The 19,773-nt window shown below is 39.6% G+C and overlaps 1 protein-coding gene across 1 annotated transcript in view; it reads left to right on the plus strand.

The window, feature by feature from the left end:
* Positions 1 to 19,773, plus strand: part of LOC132115034 (cytosolic carboxypeptidase 6-like) — a 190,393-nt gene that overhangs the window by 123,574 nt on the left and 47,046 nt on the right. Inside the window, exon 4 of the mRNA XM_059523450.1 lies at positions 14,438 to 14,532. Within this exon, the coding sequence (XP_059379433.1) occupies positions 14,438 to 14,532 (95 nt within the window). The remainder of the gene's footprint in view (positions 1 to 14,437; positions 14,533 to 19,773) is intronic.

The following is a 19,773-nucleotide window of genomic DNA, read 5'->3' on the forward strand; positions in this document are numbered from 1 at the left end:
TTCCTCCGGATGTGGCTATGTGCTGAAAATGCTCTCCACTCTGTTTAGAGCACAAGTCATTACCCTTCTAGTACCCCCCAATTCATATGGTGAGCAGAGTCCCAATCCACTCTGCCCGGTTTGGACTCCTATAGTGTATGTTGAGTCTCTGGTCTGCTTGGACAGTCTGAGCAGCTCTTTGTGTACTTTGGAAGCAGCTCTAAAGGGCTGCATGTTACGAAGCAGAGACTATCTTCCTGGATAGTGGATGTTATAGTCCTGTTTTACGCTTTAGCAGGTTTGCATTGTCATATAGGTGTAAGGGCCCACTCCACCAGAGGAATGTCCTCCTCTTGGGCTTGGTCCAGTGGGATTTATATCTGTGATATCTGAGCGGCCGCCGGCTGGTCATTGCTGTTTACCTTCACCAGGTTTTATAACTTGGACGTCTCTGCCATGCAGGCATGGATTTTTTCCCCTTAATTCTACCTAATCCCCATATAAGTGGAGAGGGGTTATGTTATGTAGTCCTCAGCTTAAATGGCTTGGGTCTCATTATTGGCTCATGCTTTCAGAAGCCCTCAGTAAGAGTGCTTCGGGGCTGGGCACGCATGGCGGCTTTGTTCTGCACTTGGTAATAGCACTGCACTATTGGATGCATTCCCCATAAGCGTGTCAATGCAATGGGAGAGACCATTCAAAAGGGAACACTCCAGTTACTAATGTAACCTCAGTTTCCTGAGATTTCCTGAGGAACAAGTGTTGTATAAGCTGCCGTGCTGTAAGACTGCAGGCGAATCAATGACTGTCACTTTAATCGAAAGTTTCTGATGAAATGGTGCTCAGAGCTAACTTATGTAGAGGTAGGCTCCTGCCCTTTTGTTGGGTTGAAGCGCCATTGGTTCTTGCAGCTACACAAACGTGAACAAATCAGGCTTCAGTACCAAAGTAAACAGGCGTTTTCCCAAAAGCTTATCTTAACCAGAGCTTTTTATTTACAGTGTTGAACAAACCTTTTTTTTTCTTTTTTAAAGTTTAGAATTATAGGCAAAACAGTGTTTGGTGGTGTACCTTAAAAAATGTGTAAAAAAAATAATAATTTCGTGGACATTTTGTTTACGTAAACTATTTACGTTTTTTTGTTTGTTTGTTTTTATAGAAAGCAAAGCTATATTCCATTTTTCAATTTTTATTTTATTGAGCAAAAATACATTTTAATCTTCAATGGAATATTTTAATAAAGAGAGTTGAAGTGTTATGCCATTTACAGTTTGTTTGTTTATGGCTCAGTATACTGTATTTAACCCCTGTCACTATATGTACTTTTATATCCCCCATTGCATTCTGCATTATTCAGTGTTATTAAGCTAATATATCTACATTGAACTTTCTTAGTAATAACATGACTTACAGAGAGCAAAGTACATTATTTATGTCTCCCTCCATTTAGACAAGTGTCTTAAATATTTCAGCAGTGTTTTCCCCAGAGCAGGACTCTGCAGATCGATCAGTATCAAAAGACACCGTTTGCCCCCAAACACTGTTTGACATCCAACTATTTCTGTAAGGGAGCACTGAGTAGGTCATTGCTTGTTGGCAGTCTTGGTCACTTTTCTGTTGGTTTCTTATTATCTGTCTCTTAACAGAGTGTAAATAATTAGTTCACCTGTGCAGCTCAGAGCAGCTTGTTGTTGAGATGGAGGAGAACTTTGCCTCTGGAGCAGGTGTGTGACTCATAAATAAGAGGATTCTCCTTTAATCCCAGAATCAGGTTTTAATGAGATCTTTACTACAGCTATGCAGCCACTAACTAAATAAAAACAGCAGCTGTTAATATAAATGATATGGTTGCTATTGTGCTATATGCCACAAAAGTGCAGAATTATTTATTAATTGCAGAGTCTGCAATGATGTATAGAATGTTTTCCTTTTCTTTCTTCCTTTGCATACAATGCAAATTTTAGATATATTTTTTACATTTATTTAGTGTATTAACATTTAAACGTATTTTACATTTCAATTTAAAGGTGCCATAAAGTACAAACAATATTTTTATAATGTGTTTGAACACAGTTGTGTGGCCTCAGTGTGTGGGAAAAAAACAGCCTATAATGAAAAAAACCAACCACTCAATTTTTTATAATCCCAATATATCATAAATGGTCTTTCCAAACGAGCGGTTCCAGGTTTCTCACTACTATGATGTCATACTCTGGAAAGTTCTGCCCATTTGTGATGCTCTCCACCCTATTACCATAGACACAGCCCTGAGTGAGTAGCAGCAGTCCGCCATTACTGTTTTCTCGCTGTAGCTGCTGGAAATAGAATGTCAATGCCAAAGAGGCATTACAGGGAATATTAGAAAGGAAATGTTCTGGAAAAAGTCCTGTGTGATTATGCTAAACTGGTGGACTACCTCACAAACTAGAGTCAGTTCAGCTCTGGAGTTATGCAAAGGTTGCTTCTGAAAGAGGGATCGATTCAATACCGACACTTTGTGCACAAACGTCCAGACTACAGACAAAGTAAGCATCACACGTCATATTTTGTTTTCTTGGCTCTTTGTAAGGCTAATGTTGCTAAAGCTACCATTGTAGAGTATCTGCCTGTTTTCACTGATGCTGCCTTCACATGCTTCCAGAATGATCGTACATAGGAATGCGGTACTTAAAAATTGCACTTGGAAGCAATTTGAACTAACACGGTCAACACCAGTTACAATTTAACACTTGTATGCTGGAGCATGAGCTTTTGAAGCTCTCCACCCTTCTGAAAAGGGAGGCGGGAGCACCAGCTCATTTGCATTTAAAGGGACAAAAACTGAAGTGGCATTTTCAACAAGCTATAAAAAATTATCTGTGGGGTATTTTGAGATAAAAACTCACATACACAATCTAGTGACATTAGAAACTTTTTACATTTTATAAAATGGGCATAATAGGGCACCTATAAATAGCTGTTTCCTATTTGAATAAAATGTATTCCTATAATGGCAGTTCTTTTTCAAAAGTATATGGTGAAAATCTTTTGTAACATTATAAATGTCTTTATTTAACATTCAGTCAATTTAATGTACCCTTGCGTAATAAATGTATTAATTTCTTTAAATAAAAAATCTTAAGACCCTTAAATGTAAAAAAATACGATCATTTGAGTGGTAGTATAAATATTTTTTTAATGTAATTAAATTAGTATTAGAGTATGTACAGTTGATATACTGTATAATGCCAATACTAATGTATGTATGTTATAAATTACATTTACATGTTGATCAGATGGTTTCTTATAGCCTTTGTGGGAGAAACTGCTAGAATAAGCTTCAAAGTGGACCATACTTTAAGTCAAAAGTCAGGCTCCATGACACAAGACACCTGGTGAGTGTGTGTCAGCGTAAATAGCACTGAAAGAACTTGACATGCATGATGGAAATGAACTCTCAGGCAGGCTGGATAGTAATGTGTTCCTGTCTCTCTCTCAGTAATTAAATGTACCTTTTTCAAAGTTGCTCCATGACCAGCTCTGCTCTGAGCTGTGCTGCTTTGGGATCCAACTCCAAATTACTGCTCAGTGTAGATACATGGGCTTAACTAGCACAAGGGTGTCCACCAGTGAATGTACAGTATCCATGTGTGCATTTTCTATCTTTCTTTCTTACATAAAACCCTTAATGAGCCTGAGATGAGATGTGCATCCAATTTAACCAACACCCCTCCCTTCTTCTGAGTAACTCCCCTGTTGACTTTGATGAAGACACTGTAGGAAAAGATGACAGAGCGAGAGAAGCTTCACAAAGTACTATGAATATAGGTGGTGAAAAGGTACTGTATGAATAATACAGATCAGTTCTGACAACATCAACTAAAGGACTCACCTTTAAACTTCACAGCAACATATATTTATACACTCACCGGTCATTTTATTAGGCACATCTGTTCAATAGCTTGGTAACACAAATTTTTTAAATCAGCCAATCATATGGCAGCAACTCAATCCATGTAGGTTCTAGATGTGGTGAAGACGATTTGCTAAAGTTCAAACCGAGCATCAGAATGGGGAAGAAAGTGGATTTAAGTGACTTTAAATATGGAATGGTTGTTGGTGCCAGACACGCTGGTCTGAGTATTTCAACTTCTGATCTACTGGGATTTTCATGCACAACCATCTCTAGGGTTTACTGAGAATGGTCAGAAAAAGAGAAAATATCCAGTGAGCTGCAGTTGTGAGGACGAAAATGACTTGTTGATGTCAGAGGTCAGAGGAGAATGGGCAGACTGGTTAGAGATGATAGAAAGGCAACAGTAACTCAAATAACCACTCGATACAACCAAGGTATGCAGAATACCATCTCTGAACGCACAACACATCAAACCCTGAAGCAGATGGGCTACAGCAGCAGAAGACTACACCGGGTGCTGCTCCTGTCAGATAAGAACAGGAAACAGAGGCTACAGTTAACACAGGATCACCAAAATTGGACAATCGAGGACTGGAAAAATGTTGCCTGGTCTGATGAGTCTTGATTTCTGCTTCAACATTCAGATAGTAGGGTCAGAATTTGGTGTAAAGACCATGAAAGCATGGATCCATCCTGCCTTGTCTCACCGTTTCAGGCTGGTGGTGGTGGTATAATGGTTTGGGGGATATTTTCTTGGCACACTGTGGTCCCCAAATGAGCATCGTTTAAATGCCACACCCTACCTGAGTATTGTTTCTGACAATGTCCATCCCTTTATGACTACAGTGTACCCATCTTCTGATGGCTACTTCCAGCAGAATAATGCACCATGTCACAAAGCTCAAATCATCTCAGGCTGGTTTCTTGAACATGACAATGAGTTCAGTTTACTCAAATGGCCTCCACAGTCACCAGATCTCAATCCAATAGAGCAGCTTTGGGATGTGGTGGAACGGGAGATTCGCATCATGGATGTGCAGCCAACAAATCTGCAGCAATTGTGTGATGCTGTCATGTCAATATGGACCAAAATCTCTGAGGAATGTTTCCAACATCTTGTTGAATCTATGCCACGATGAATTAAGACAGTTCTGAAGGCAAGAGGGAGTCCAAGCCAGTACTAGTAAAGTGTACCTAATAAAGTGGCTAGTAACTGTGTATATATCATAGACTGTATAAAAACATGGATGTAGTGTCCGTGACGTCACCAGTAGACTCCTGAAGTGTGTTTTTGAAGCCTAAAGTGTGCCGAGCGGGCCGTCGCCATCTTGGCAGCGTGTCACCGCTCGAGTCTCCTGGACCATCAAAAATGGGCAAAAATGCGGGAGCTACTTGCTGAAGCCAAGCCCACCTAGCGCGACGGCAGTGTCAGCAGCGGCAAACCACCTGTCACTCAAGTGGCCACACCCTTAATTATGCAAAAATTTAAGTTTTAAAGGGATCTCCGGTTAGTTTGACAACTTAGCCTTATTGGGTTAGCGATACCATTTGCGCCACAAACGTGATATAATAACACACCCGATGTTTACGTTGTAGCGAGATATTTTTAAATAAAGTTTTTACCTGTAAGCCGCCATTGTTGTTTTTACCCATTGCATTCTGGGCCGTGACGTAGAATGGTCCCAGGCCCAGCGCGCTACAAACACAAGGCGCATAAGCGAAATGTCTGCCGTTCACCCTTTTCAGTTTGAGCCTGAACGTGTCGCAAATACGGAGGAAGGTTCACAGGATGATAATAATCTCGTAGCCGTAGGTGAGGATGAGCAGGAAGAGAGAGTAGGGCACACGCATTGGTGTGGTTGTGGCAATTGTTTACCGATGCTTACTGAGAGGGAGAGTGTTTGCTGTAAGGAACTCCACTTCATATCAGCAGCAGTCCAGGGTAAGGTAGCAGCTAGCTAGCTAGGGAAGCTATATTGGCCTGAAGAATTTTGAAGTAATCTACCACAGTAAATGCATATTATAGCCTAAGAACAGGATACTTGTTTGCAGATTTACCATGCATCATTGCCCATCCTAATTTTGAGGCAGTTTGTCTCAATCCAGATGTACTGTGGGCTGCCCTCGTCAGTCTCCATGACAGATGGAGCGCTGGTTTACCCAGCCGCGATGCAGTTACTAACAGGCAGGTCTAACATGAACATAATTGTTTAGAATTATATAACATGTTATTTCTTGATAACAGACCGCTGCGAAGTATAACACACCATTGCCATGAAAACAGCGCGTTGCTATGGACGCGGAACGGACTATTTTCTTTTGCGGAAGCAATGCAATCGTTTTAAATCAATAAACTCCCGTTTAAATTTATAATTTGTGTCAAATTATTTGTTTATTTTGTAGGTAGCCATGTAATAAGCGGGATTATGTATAGCGAGGCGGTTGTTATAATTTGCGAATAACAACCCCTTCAGGCTGATTCAAGCTCCGCTTCGCGTCGGGGTTGTTATTCGCTATAAACCGCCTCGCTATACATAATACCTTACATAGTTTGGCCAACACTGAAAGTTTTTCCAGTAATAAAGCATTAGACAATAATACAGCGCAAACATTATTGGCTGGCATGTATTGGCTTGAGGCAAACTTTGATTCACCCTTTTATAACATTTAGTGTAAAATTTTGGCCTTAGGTCTTACAGATATTCTTCCTATCGCCAGTTTACATGGTGGATGCATGGCTGGCTGGGGAGAAGAGTCCGCAGAATCATTCCCTCGTGTGCAGTGAACAAAATAAGAAATGTCTATCCCGAACCAAGTGGAGCCTATACAGGATTTGAACATGCAGACAATCAGGGAGAAGTAGAGGAGGCATGGAGGAATTTTTAACTATGCATAGACTGAACTTGCAAAAAACAAACTGCTAAAAATAATTCAAAATTAAAGCAGCTGAGCATTTAAACTACAATGGTGTGTTCATTGTGTATTATCAGAGGTGTCAAAAGTGCACACTTCCCATACTCAAAGTAGAAGTTTCCTGTGAAATGAAGAGAAATAATTTTCAAGACCAGAATTCCTTTGGGACCATCACAATTTATTCCCTATACAAAAGCAGGTGTGTGTGTATCAATCAGTAGCTCCCCCTCCCTCCAAGGTCCACACAATACTACAATAAAGCACAGTTATGTACATATTCACAGATTTAGATGTTTATACACCAACATATAATATACCAAGACACACCAAATCAAACTGTTGAACACAGTTGTTATGTACATATTTACAAGTTTAGATATTTATAAATACAGGTTTGCTTTCCTACATCACTGATAACTGAATAAACAAACACGTGCCAGAGATTCGCAGCTATTTAAAGCGTGAATACTGAAATGATTGCAAAATGATCTGTGATCTTGACAGTGTCACCTGTGGAGCCATGATGTGTCTTTGGTTGAAACTCATGTCCACTGCCTGGTTTGGATCGAAATCAGAGGAGAGAACATCTTCCATCATGGCAGTCATGTAGCTGTAGTCCTTTTCTGTCATCACAGGTTTTGCTCTGAAGGTCTTGTGGACTTTGCTCCAAGCGATTTTGAATTTGGGTTCACCCACGCTCTCCCCATCTTGATAAACAGCCTATTCAAAAACAAAAAAGGGAAAATAACTTAATATCAGGTTATTGCATATTGCATTCTGTGACAAACTTTAAGAAATGTATGTATAGGAAAAGTGATGGTCACTTGGTGAAATAGACACTTGCACAATTATGCATGGAGTATTCATTAATATTTTAAAACATTATTTTCTTTATTTATAAAAGTAAATATTTATGAAATAATTTTGTCTACCATCACACCATCGGACAATTTTGAGATTTGGCTCAAAGTTGTAAAAAAATAACTTTGGTATTAAAACAACAAATTCATGTAAAACAAGAAAATGTGTAATCATTTACAGTATTATTAAAGGGATAGTCTGCCCAAAAATGAAAATACTGTCATCATTTACTCACCCTCAAGTTGTTTCAAACCTGTATGAATTTCTTTTTTCTGCTGAACACAAAAGAAGATATTTTGAAAAATGTCGGTAACCAGACAGTTGATGGACCCCATAGTAGGAAAAAAAAATACTATGGAAGTCAATGGGGTCCATCAACTGTCTGGTTACCGACATTTTTCAAAATATCTTCTTTTGTGTTCAGCAGAAAAAAGAAATTCATACAGGTTTGAAACAACTTGAGGGTGAGTAAATGATGACAGAATTTTCATTTTTGGGCAAACTATCCCTTTAATGATGAAAATGTGAAAAAATATTTTTATCTTCTGTGACGGTGAAAAAGCCACGTCACGTCAACTACCCAAACATAGGGCACTCACATGACGTTAAGCATTTTCTGGCGCGTAATGTGACGTTTGAGTACCTTAAACCCTGTTTCTCCTAGTTGACACAACAACACATAACCGCCGTTATCAGAAATCTCCACTTTGGCCGGAGTTTTTATAAATAATAGTTTTCTGTGATAAAAACGGTGTATTCGTGTAAATGAGAGGCCAAACCACAGGGAAATATCTGCGTCTTCCCTTCGTGTAAATGGGGCCACAGACTGATGTCACAATGCAAAATACTGCAATGAGTTGGAATGATCACTCACCTGTTCCTTGTTCACATTGTTGTTATGATCCAGGGCAGCAAGCATAGAGGCATGAACCATCACATCATATCCAAAATGCGTTCTCTTTGGGAGGTATTTCAGATACATGGAGTGATACACCTTAAACAAAATATAATTTGAAATGAGAACAATTACAATTGAATTACACTCTGCAATGGAAATCATGCCTACTTATAATATCTTATGTCTATACTTCATCATACCTCTAGTGTTGTTGTGTGGACGCACTCCGTTAAGTGATCCAAGTCTTTTAAAAGCCGCTTGTCTGTCACAGTCTTCACAAGACTGTTGTGTGCAACAGATCCCGGCTTCAGCCACAGCTTTCCTCTTTGGACTGCCTCGTCAAGGGGCTCGTGTGGACATTTGTGGTAGTACCTGTTCCCAGGCCACTCATGACGGTTGGTAACATGGTGTACTATGGAGACCCACTTCTCTCTCAACAGTTCAGCATTACCCTCACATGTTTGTGCACACCACCACAAATGATTTATGATGGATGTTATCCACTCTGCCAGGCCTTCACATTCCTTTGTCTTTGCTGCCTTCGCTAATTTTTTTGATAGGCCTTTGGCCACATGCCATGGGTCAAATTGATGATGTTTTTCAGGATTGTTTACCCTCATTTCTTTCACAATTTGAGGGTGGCGGTCAGTGGAGATGGTGCTCACCTTAACTCCATTCTCTTCAATTGTTTGTAGAGCATCTTTGAAACCCTTGATCTCCATTGTGTTGGAGCTTGACACTTGGGTGCAACTTACAACTTTAAAGTCCACTACCTTCTCAGTCAGTGCATCCATAAAGGTGTACGTGCAGTATTTAGCTGAGTGACCAGGAGAGTCACACCGGCCATCTCCACAGAGCACAACTTCTTGCTGGTTCGTCATTGTGGTTAACACAGCACTCTGCTCTTTATTCCATGTTTTTTCAATCACAGGAAACACGTACCTCTTCCTCAGTGTTGCATATATATCAGCACTTATTGTCTTCAGGTTCATATTGTTACAGAAGCGCTCAAATTTCGCAAAATGGATCCCACTGAAGAAGACTGACGCTGATAAGAGCAGGTTTCCTATTCCTTTGCAGTGTTTTCCAGGAGGCTGACTTTGCCATCTGTAACTGCAGCCATTAATGCATGTGAGTTCTAATGTCAATTGTGGTCCATCATTGTGTAGCTCTCTCATATCTTCCTGAACAATAAGGGAGCCACACTTTGAACAATGTCGAAGCAATTGCTGTAACTGCTCCTCAAAAACTAGAAAAACTCTAGTGCTAATTCCTTCAACATGTGAATTAATTGAAGGTCGTGAGCCCTGTGTACTTTCACTTTGAGAGGACTCTGATGCACTTGCAGTGTAATCCGGATCAAATAGACTACGCTGTGACTGAGAAAGATCGCTAGGTTCATTATCTGATAAGAACAGATCTTGAGAGTTGTCCTCCTCCACTACCAACTCATGTTTACGTGCGTAACTACTATGGTCGTTCGCCGCCTGGTAGTGTGCGTCAGCTGGCCACTGTACAGCTGCATCCAATTGGTATAGGCCGAAATCTGTCTGAGTCTCTGCATTAACTTTAATCGGAGAACACTGGACGCTTTTATCTTCCATTACAGCCTCGATAAGTGCATGGTTGTCTGGTTCGACACGGTCCATGATTTCCTCTGCACAACTAGTGGAGACACAAGCACTAGTGCTACTTAGCATGCTATCCAGCCTCTCTTGCCTTAGCCGTTTCTGTTCACGATTTACACTTGAAATACGCGGACGTTTAGCATTCTTGTGAGGAAAAATCGTGGGTATTGCATTCGGTTTAAGTACTCGCCTGTAACCACGAACCCCCATGAGCTCGTTCATCAGCTGTCGGCGATCAAAATCCTCAAATGAATCAGGGCTGAAGTGTCGAGAACAGAGCCGCGGGTAATTGGGGAGTTTCACTCGCCCACAAGCATCTTCCCATTGTTTTCTTCTCTTTGCATCAGAACTAGGAAAACAGTGGAAGGTCAAATCACCGCTCTCGTTTGTCTTCGAATGGGCATCACAACCAACAGCAACACAGTGTGGCATTTTATCTCTCTAGGTGTGTCCAACGGAACTGTAGAAGAAGAGTGTGTTGAACTGCCCGCGTTTTAGTTTGGCGCTCTGCCGCGCTCAGGACCGTCGTGCGTCATCGACAATCGACGGCCCATAGTACAGAAAAGCTGAAAAAAAGTAGTGATCGCGCTTTTTTATTTTTCTTAATCATGAACGTGTTTCATGTATTTTTAACTAAGCGCCTTACTTAGAAGGGGTATTGACATCATATCTAGACCAGTTTGGCAAACTAACCGGAGATCCTTTTAATATAATTTAAACAGATGAGTTATAAAAAAAATTCACCCCCCTCACAGTTGTCATGAAGGGCAAAATGAGCTATTTAGACCAAAATATTTTTTTGCACCAGGCTGTAAACATGTTTTTTTCTGCTGTAAAGCTAGGCATTTTAACATGGGGAGTCTATGGGATTGACTCCCTTTTGCAGCCAGCAAGTCCATGAATTGCAGTTTTAGTTACTTCCTTATTGGCCTCACGAGAGAGAGCGGGAGGTTGGCGCTCGGTATATATATATTAAATTGGGCCGGGTCTGTCCGGGCTAAGACCTGGCACATAGACTCCAGTGCTCGACTTGAATGCTTCAGTAACACCAGCAAGTAACATGATTAAAACATCAGTAACCAAAAATTACTATGTAAACACCAAAATGCAAGTATTATTCTGATTTTATTACATTAGAGTATGGCGAATAGTGGATATAGCTAATGTATATAATGCATATTGACAGTATAAAGTTGCACTGCTGAGGTGAGGTGCACTGCTCCAGGAGAAATCAAAACATGCAACACTAAGAAACTCAGCATCCTGAGGTAAAAATTTAAAATGGAAAGTGTTTATATTTAAAATACAATTCGTAAAATACAATGTTTTCCCTATTACGACTGTTTAATAGTTCTATAAACTGTTCAATAAGCAAATACAATAATATTAGGTCACATTTTAGGCTAAACCATAGCGCAATGAGCGCATTTTACAGAAACCAGCCGATTCACTGATGATTAATTCCATGTTTTGAACGAATCTGTTGAGTAAAAGTTTCATTGGCCCATGCATAAACATCTGATGAATCTGCTGTTTGAAAGAATCATTTGAATGAACAACTCAATGACTCACTTATTAAATAATCACTGCTGGCACCTACTAGCATTTTAATTTTGCTGAAAAATATCATTTCTACCATCATTTCTTGTTTGTATATTCAAAGATATTTAAAAAAATCTCATATTATTTAATGCAGTTGTATTTTTCAGTGTAAATAATTTAATTTGATTACATATAGATAATCACATTATTATAATTGAATTTATAGATAAAATGCAAGAATTTGAAATCAAAGTATATAGTATATATAAGTTCGATACCATAGAGCACCCCCATATAACAAATCCCTATTTAACCCCTGTATATATGTATGTATGGTGAGCATTAAACCTTTTTCTAAATGTCTAGAAGTTCAGGTGTCCAGATAAAGCAAGAAAACAAAAACAGCTTAGAAGAACAAAAGAAAGTTTTGTTTTATTTATAATATTGCAACATTATTGGAAAATTCTTGCTGGGTCAATTGTTTTTTAATGTTGTGGTTGACTATTTCTCATAACATGACTTTTAGCATAATCTACAGGACAATATTTTTAAATGTGTTTCAGGTCTATACTTATTTGGTAGTTGTTTTGGGTTGATTTGATAGATAAAATTATGAAAGATAACGTGTTAGAATCCGGCTTGCAACATATCCCAGTCCTTTCTCCCTTGTTGTCTACTCCCCATTAAACCTTGAGATGCCTATTTATTTTGTTAGCTGCTTTTAGCATTGATTTTTCCCCTGTTGTCATATGACCCAGAACAGACCTGTGACCCATTCTTGGGTCATGACCCACCAGTTGAGAACCACTGGCCTGGAGAGAGAACTGACTCCACTGTGTCCCACCTTCAAGTCAGACAAACCCAGCAATCTAGACCCAAAAACCACCTGCCAAAGCAGACAATCTGAATTTTGTGGTGAAAAAAAAGAAGAAAGAGTGGCATGATGTAAAGGTAGAGAAATGAGAATGTATTTGCCTCTGGGAAAAAAAAGAACTGAAAGTAGGCTGGCAACAGATGTGTAGGGCAGTAAAAGTGTAATTGAAATGCCAGCAGCAATGGTCTTATCTACCCGTTCCAGCAGCTACCTCGCGTCTGAACATCACTTAAATGTCATTTTAGCTGTGGCTGATTCAGGACAACCACAATCCCCATCTTCTGTGACTGGAGCCGCTGATGGGAGGGGAACAGTGGATGGATGGGAGGGGGGGTGGGGACTGAAAAAACTAGAGAATAGCTGTAATTGGATTTCATTTGTACGCTGTTGACTGTTGGCTTAATTGGGAATTTGATATGGTTTATCACATGGAGTCATTTACAGTTTGAACATATCATTATTAGCATTGTCTGTACTGTTTATACATTTCATATTTCATAAACGTCATTCTCTCATGATATTCGAAAAAGGCTTCAAAGACAAATCCACCTGCCCTCAAATTGCCCCAGTCATTCTGCAGTGACCCAGGGTCTAGACTCACGACAGGAGGGTAAAAGTTTGTAGAATGTCTATAAAATATGCACCAGTTCCAGTGGGGAAACTTGGGACTGTTTTTGAGCTGGGTTATTATCATAATTAAGCTTTAATTGTTGATGGTACAGGGTGTATTGTTCACAACTACATTTCTTATCATCCTCAGTGGATGCATTAGTATGTAAATTGTTTATTTTTTATTTTTTGCATCAGTTCTTGACTTTGAGTAAGAAAGACAGAAACCTGAAATTGCTCAATTTATGCTAAACAATTTTTTTTTTTACCACATTACATGGTGTCATTGTTGTGTGCTGGTTATTCTTACACGATGCCTGTCATTAGCAATTAGCATGATGTTAATTACTAATTCGTAGGATTGTGCATTAAATATCTGCTTTCATAGCATTGGTCTTCCATTTCTAGCCATTGACTATGCCTAAAGAAGTCACAAACTCTTTCTGTCATAGTGCAAGGGGTTATGGGTAATTTTAGGCCAAACAACCATTGAAAATTTTATCTAGTAGTCTTTAGAATCCTAATTTTCTAACACCCTATTATTTGGGACATATTTATCAGTATACTGTATATCAGTATACTCTACTGTATGGATTGGAATAGCCCAGGTTTTCTCAAGGTCCCGGTGCAGTGCGACATGTGATGTTGTTATTCGTTGTTGTGGCACATTGTTATTTGTGCAGTTGCATATGTTAGAGGAAATGAAGAGATACTCTCACATCCTTCTACAGTTTTGTCTCTATTGTCTTGCTTGTAAGTTCACACAATCTTCGCATTACGTAGTCAGCGAGATCCTGTAAGATTCTTTTAACAGGTTTGGTGTCTCATACAGCACTTCTCATTTGCGCTGCTAATTTTAAAACTTACTGTGAGGTTATGTGAAATCGGCCCGATTGAGAATTTCTAATCTTTGCTGAAAGTAAACCTGTTAGTTTATATTTTGTTTGTATATTGTGCATGGTTATAATTGATTACACGCGAAGCACTACATATACATATACATATATATATATATATACACACACACACACACACACACACACACACACACACACACACACACACTTTTTTAGATTTACCTGCCCTTTAAAGTCAAGTACCAAAAAACTTTTGTTTTTTTCAGTATGTTTGCAAGCTCATATTTTTGTGTATTGTCTTCACTACTAGTGTTCATTTTCATACATAATAAATAGCATTGGTTTCGTCTGACAAAAAATGTCTGTTTCCTCTTATTTCAGAGGGCGATTTTTAACATTGTGAACTTCAGCAAGACTAAGAGCCTCTACAGAGATGGGATGTCCCCCGTGATGAAGTCGACCAGCTGGCCTAAATGGTATTCATACCCTCTGCAAATATCACATCTCCACCTACACACAGTTCGCCACTGGACTTTCCACGCTTTAATTCCAAATAAGAAATCCATGACTTATCTTCTGTGTGTAGTTTGTGTGTCTTTCTTGTGTAATGCAGGCCCAAGCACAGGTTACACTCAAGCCCTGCAGGCACGGCAAATAAGACTTGACTTTGTACACTGGCATCATATCTGACTGTCTTATCTCTCTGCCGCAAACAACAGGATTTTTTGTTACCACCTCTTCGAGTTTTCACACTGCCCGTGTTCCTTAAAGAGATTATTCAACGCTTTCTCACTTTCTCTTCCTCCTCCAAATTGACAATGGTGTGTTTGATGTTCCAGATGAGAGGTTGTGTTGCTGGGGATGTTTGGTCTCCATGGTGATGCCATCTAGGTAGAGAAAAGGGACAGTGACAGGGCTGTTGATAGAGGAATTATGAGAAATGCCAGAGAAGGAAGTGAGGTCGGGGCTGGACAAACTCCTTATATGTGACCGTTTACAGCATGTCGAACTGGCACCATTTTCCCTAAACATGTTTTTATGTGTCTTTTAATCAGCTCGACTCTTTGTGCTCTGTCAGCTGTAGGAATGGTTTTATTAGAAACACATCTGCCTTCATGGAGGAAGAGATGCGTGGAAGACAAATGCAGTTCCCTAGCTGTGTGTGTTTTTGGATGTCTGTTAAATGGCTACAAGTATTAGATCAATGTGAAGATAAGATCAAATCCTTCCTGCTCAGTGCTATTCTTCACGTATGGCTTATTTGATCTCTGTGTCTATACTTAAGCCAAACTCACACTGCGAGTACATACAGTTTCTTCTTTAGTGTCTTGTTGTTTTGTACTTTACTAATCACAGTCTAGTTGTCATTTACAAGATAAATCTTCTCTCAGATTAATTTTAATCCTGCAATTAGTTTTCTCACAAATTTGCTTCTAAATTCTTCTTTTTTTTATGTAACATATTAATGAAGGCTTAATCCAAATATGGTTTACTGAATTGGTTTATACTGTAAACTCATAAGTAATAATAAAAGTGGGGATGATGGTTGCTTAAATTCGTAAGTATCTTATGCTTGCCAAGACTGCATTTATTTGATGGAAAATACAGTAAAACGTTAATATTGTGAAGAATAAAAGAATAGAGTTGAATGGTACTGTATATACTGAGGGAGACAAATACACATGTATGCACACACACACACATATATACATATATATATATATATATATATATATATATATATACATACATACTGAACAAAATTAAAACACAAGACTTTTGTTTTTGCCACCATTTTTCATGAGCTGAACTCATTTTTCTATGTACACAAAAGGCCTATTTCTCTCAAATATTGTTCACAAATCTGTCTAAATCTGTGTTAGTGAGCACTTCTCCTTTGCCGAGATAATCCATCCACCTCACAGGTGTAGCATATCAAGATGCCGATTAGACAGCACGATTATTGTGCAGGTGTGCCTCAGGCTGGCCACAATAAAAGGCCACTCTAAAATGTGCAGTTTTACTGTATTGGGGGATCCGAAAACCAGTCAGTATCTGGTGTACCAGCATTTGCCTCACGCAATGCAACACATCTCCTATAGAGTTGATCAAGTTGTTGATTGTGGCCTGTGGAATGTTGGTCCACTCCTCTTTGAGGTTCCTGTGCGAAGTTGCTGGATATTGACAGGAACTGGAACATGCTGTCGTATACGCCGATCCAGAGCATCCCAAACATGCTCAATGGGAGACATGTCCATTCAGTATGCTGGCCATGCAAGAACTGGGATGTTTACAGCTTCCAGGAATCATGCACAGATCCTTGCAACACAGGGCCATGCATTATCATGTTGCAACATGAGGTGATGGTCGTGGATGAATGGCACAACAATGGGCTTCAGGATCTCGTCACAGTATCTCTGTGCATTCAGAATGCCATCAATAAAATGCACCTGTTCATTGTCCATAACATACGCCTGACCATACCATTACCCCACCACCACCATGGGCCACTTGATCCACAATGTTGACATCAGCACACCGTTTACCCACATGACTCCATACATGCTGTCTGCCATATGCCCTGTACAGTGAAAACCAGTAATCATCTGTGAAGAGAACTCTCCAAAGTGGCAGTTGCCATCAAATGTAAGCATTTGCCCACTCAGGTCGGTTACGACGATGAACTGCAATCAGGTTAAGATACCAATGAGGTTGAAAAGCATGCAGATGAGCTTCCCTGAGACAGTTTCTCATAGTTTGTGCAGAAATTATTTGGTTATGCAACCTGATTGTTGTAGCAGCTGTCTGGGTGGCTGGTCTCAAACAATCTTGGAGGTAAAGATGCTGAATGTGGAGGCCCTGGGCTGCTGTGGTTAAACGTGGTCTGCGGTTGTGAGGCCAATTGGATGTACTGCCAAATTCTCTGAAATGCCTTTGGAGACTGCTTATGGTAGAGAAATGAAGATTCAATTCACAGGCAACAGCTCAAAACCTGCGACATCTGTGCAACAATTGCACATTTTAGAGTGGCCTTTTATTGTGGCCAGCCTGAGGCACGCCTGCACAATAATCATTCTGTCTAATTAGCATCTTGATATGCTACACCTGTGAGGTGGATGGATTATCTCGGCAAAGGAGCAGTGCTCACTAACACAGATTTAAACAGATTTGTGAATAATATTTGAGAGAAATAGGCCTTTCGTGTATATAGAAAAAGTCTTAGATCTTTGAGTTCTGCTCATGAAAAATAGGGGCAAAAACAAAAGTGTTGCGTTTATAATTTTGTTCAGTGTATACAAACATACACACACACACACACACACACACACACACACACACACACACACACACACACATTAAAAATGTTAAGGCATTATATGTAACTAGTAGATTTAGATTAATTGTTTTCCCAACTTCCAGATTCCGGACATCATGTCAGCCAACAACATGGAGAATTTTGTTTTGTGTTTTGCACAGATTCGCATACAGTGGGGAAAAGAGCTATATGAGCTTTAATACTTGGCTACACCCTGGGGCTGTTTTCATAAACTTCTTCCAGTTTCAGTCCTGTAGTTTGCTATTGACTTGTGTGCCAGTGTACCTTGAGCACTTTCCAAAAACTTCTGGAAAAGTTAAGTTTGCAAATCCCAGATTCCTACACTTGCACACACACACACACACACACACACACACACACACACACACACACACACACACACACACACACACACACACACACACACACACACTCACGCCTCCTATCAGTATCAATCAGAGTGGTGCATTACCATTCAAACACTCATCTGTCAGGTTGAATTTGCATGGGGCATGCAGTCTGGGCAGGTGAGGCCTGTCAGAGGTAATAGCAGGGAACTGATGGATGCTGAAGTGTGCGTGCATCCATACGGGTGCGTACGAGAGAGCCACTACGCCGTGTTATTCTGACGCTCTGAACATAGGTCATGTGACAGAGAGTACTCGCTCAACAGAAGCCTTGACATCTGTCATGAGTCGATCAAGGGCATTCAGACAAATGGCAGGCATCTGCCAAGGGAGCCTGTCTTCCTCTGCAAAACCCTGGTCACGGCCTAATGGGACAAGACAATTAAATAGAGATGCTGCCGGAAAACAATGGACTGCAAAACATTTCACAGTCAAGTTGACGTCTCCTACGTGCCTGTGTTTAACATTTCTCTCAGGAGTTGGATGATTTATTCAGGAGTTTGTGGGGTGCTGTTTTTATTGGGCTACACCCTGCAAACCATTTTTTTTTGTTAACGTGCAATTATGATAAAATAATATTAATTAGTTGTAAATTGTTTACCTTGATATTGTAATTTGTGTTTATTCAACTCTACATACATTAGGAGATCTCTGCAGTCTGCAGCTTCTGGTGTAAAAATAAGCCTGTAGCATTTAGAGACTCTGAATACCCAGCCGAAAGCGACGGAGAACCTCTGTTTACAAATGCCACAGTGATAGCCATCAGATGGCGAGATCTGGGTGAGCTGATTGTACCGCACGCTGGCCACCGCCAGGCATTAGGACTTCAATAAGGCAAGGAAAGACCATATAATTCTCACACAAACGCAAAACGATCCTCTCCGTTTCGCATCCACTTATAGAGGTGTGAAAACAACATGCTGTGACACAAAGGGAGGTCTTACACACACTTTTGCACTGCTCCTTACTCACGACACACACAAGCACACACGTGATATTGGCTATATGTGGAGAGTGGCTATATGTGGCATTTAATAGATTGTGTGTGAAATCGAAGTATAGGCGAAGGTTTATGTGATCATATAGCACTCTGTTGTAAATTAATTTTTATGCTAGTTAGGCACCGATTTTAGTGCTGGTCAGTTGAGCTATGCTGCTGACCATTAAAAAGTACCTGCTGAAATTTATTAACCAGAGACATGTATCTGGTTAAGCTATTTAAAGAAATAGTTCGCTCAGAAAAGAAAATGTACTAACCCTTGTCACATCCAAGATGTTGATGATTTTGTTTGTTCAATTTTTTCTTTAAACTTGAAGAAATTTTGCATTATATCTCTTGCTCACCAATGGATCCTTTGCAGTGAATGGGTGCCATCAGAATGAGAGTCCAAACAGCTGATAAAAACATCACAATCCACAAATAATCCAGAGTCTGTAAATGAACTCTGAATGAATGAAAAGCTGTGTTTATGTGAGAACAAATCCATCATTAAGGCATTTAAACTTTAAAGCATTAGTTCTGGCTAAAATATGAATTCCATAATACATAATAAGACTTTAAAGATGCCCTGGAATATCCTTGTGGCTTTTTATTATTTTCAGTCTTCGATGAAGAAGTTAGTTTAATGCACAAAATGGCACAATTTTATGACACACACACACAAAAAAAAGGATATTATAATGATATTGTCCAAAATTCACCTTATTGTCCAAAACAAGAATGTCTCTTCCCCCTAAATTATGAATGCCGCCTGCTTCTGAGTAACAATAGCAAATAGCAAATTTTGTTCTTTCGTTTTAACACTTTAATTTGTATTTTTTGTGCTAATGCTCATACTTTATTTACTTTCTCAGCCATCGATTGCTTGTGATGTAACTATAGTTTATCATTTAGTTTCTTCAGCGCTTTCATATATTCATATATATTTTAGCTTTTGTACCGTAGTGTAGTAGAAGCATAAACTAAAGAATGTTGGCTATTTTGAAAAAAAGAA

The sequence above is a fragment of the Carassius carassius genome, chromosome 34 (genome assembly GCF_963082965.1).
Source record: "Carassius carassius chromosome 34, fCarCar2.1, whole genome shotgun sequence".
Classification (NCBI taxonomy): domain Eukaryota; kingdom Metazoa; phylum Chordata; class Actinopteri; order Cypriniformes; family Cyprinidae; genus Carassius; species Carassius carassius.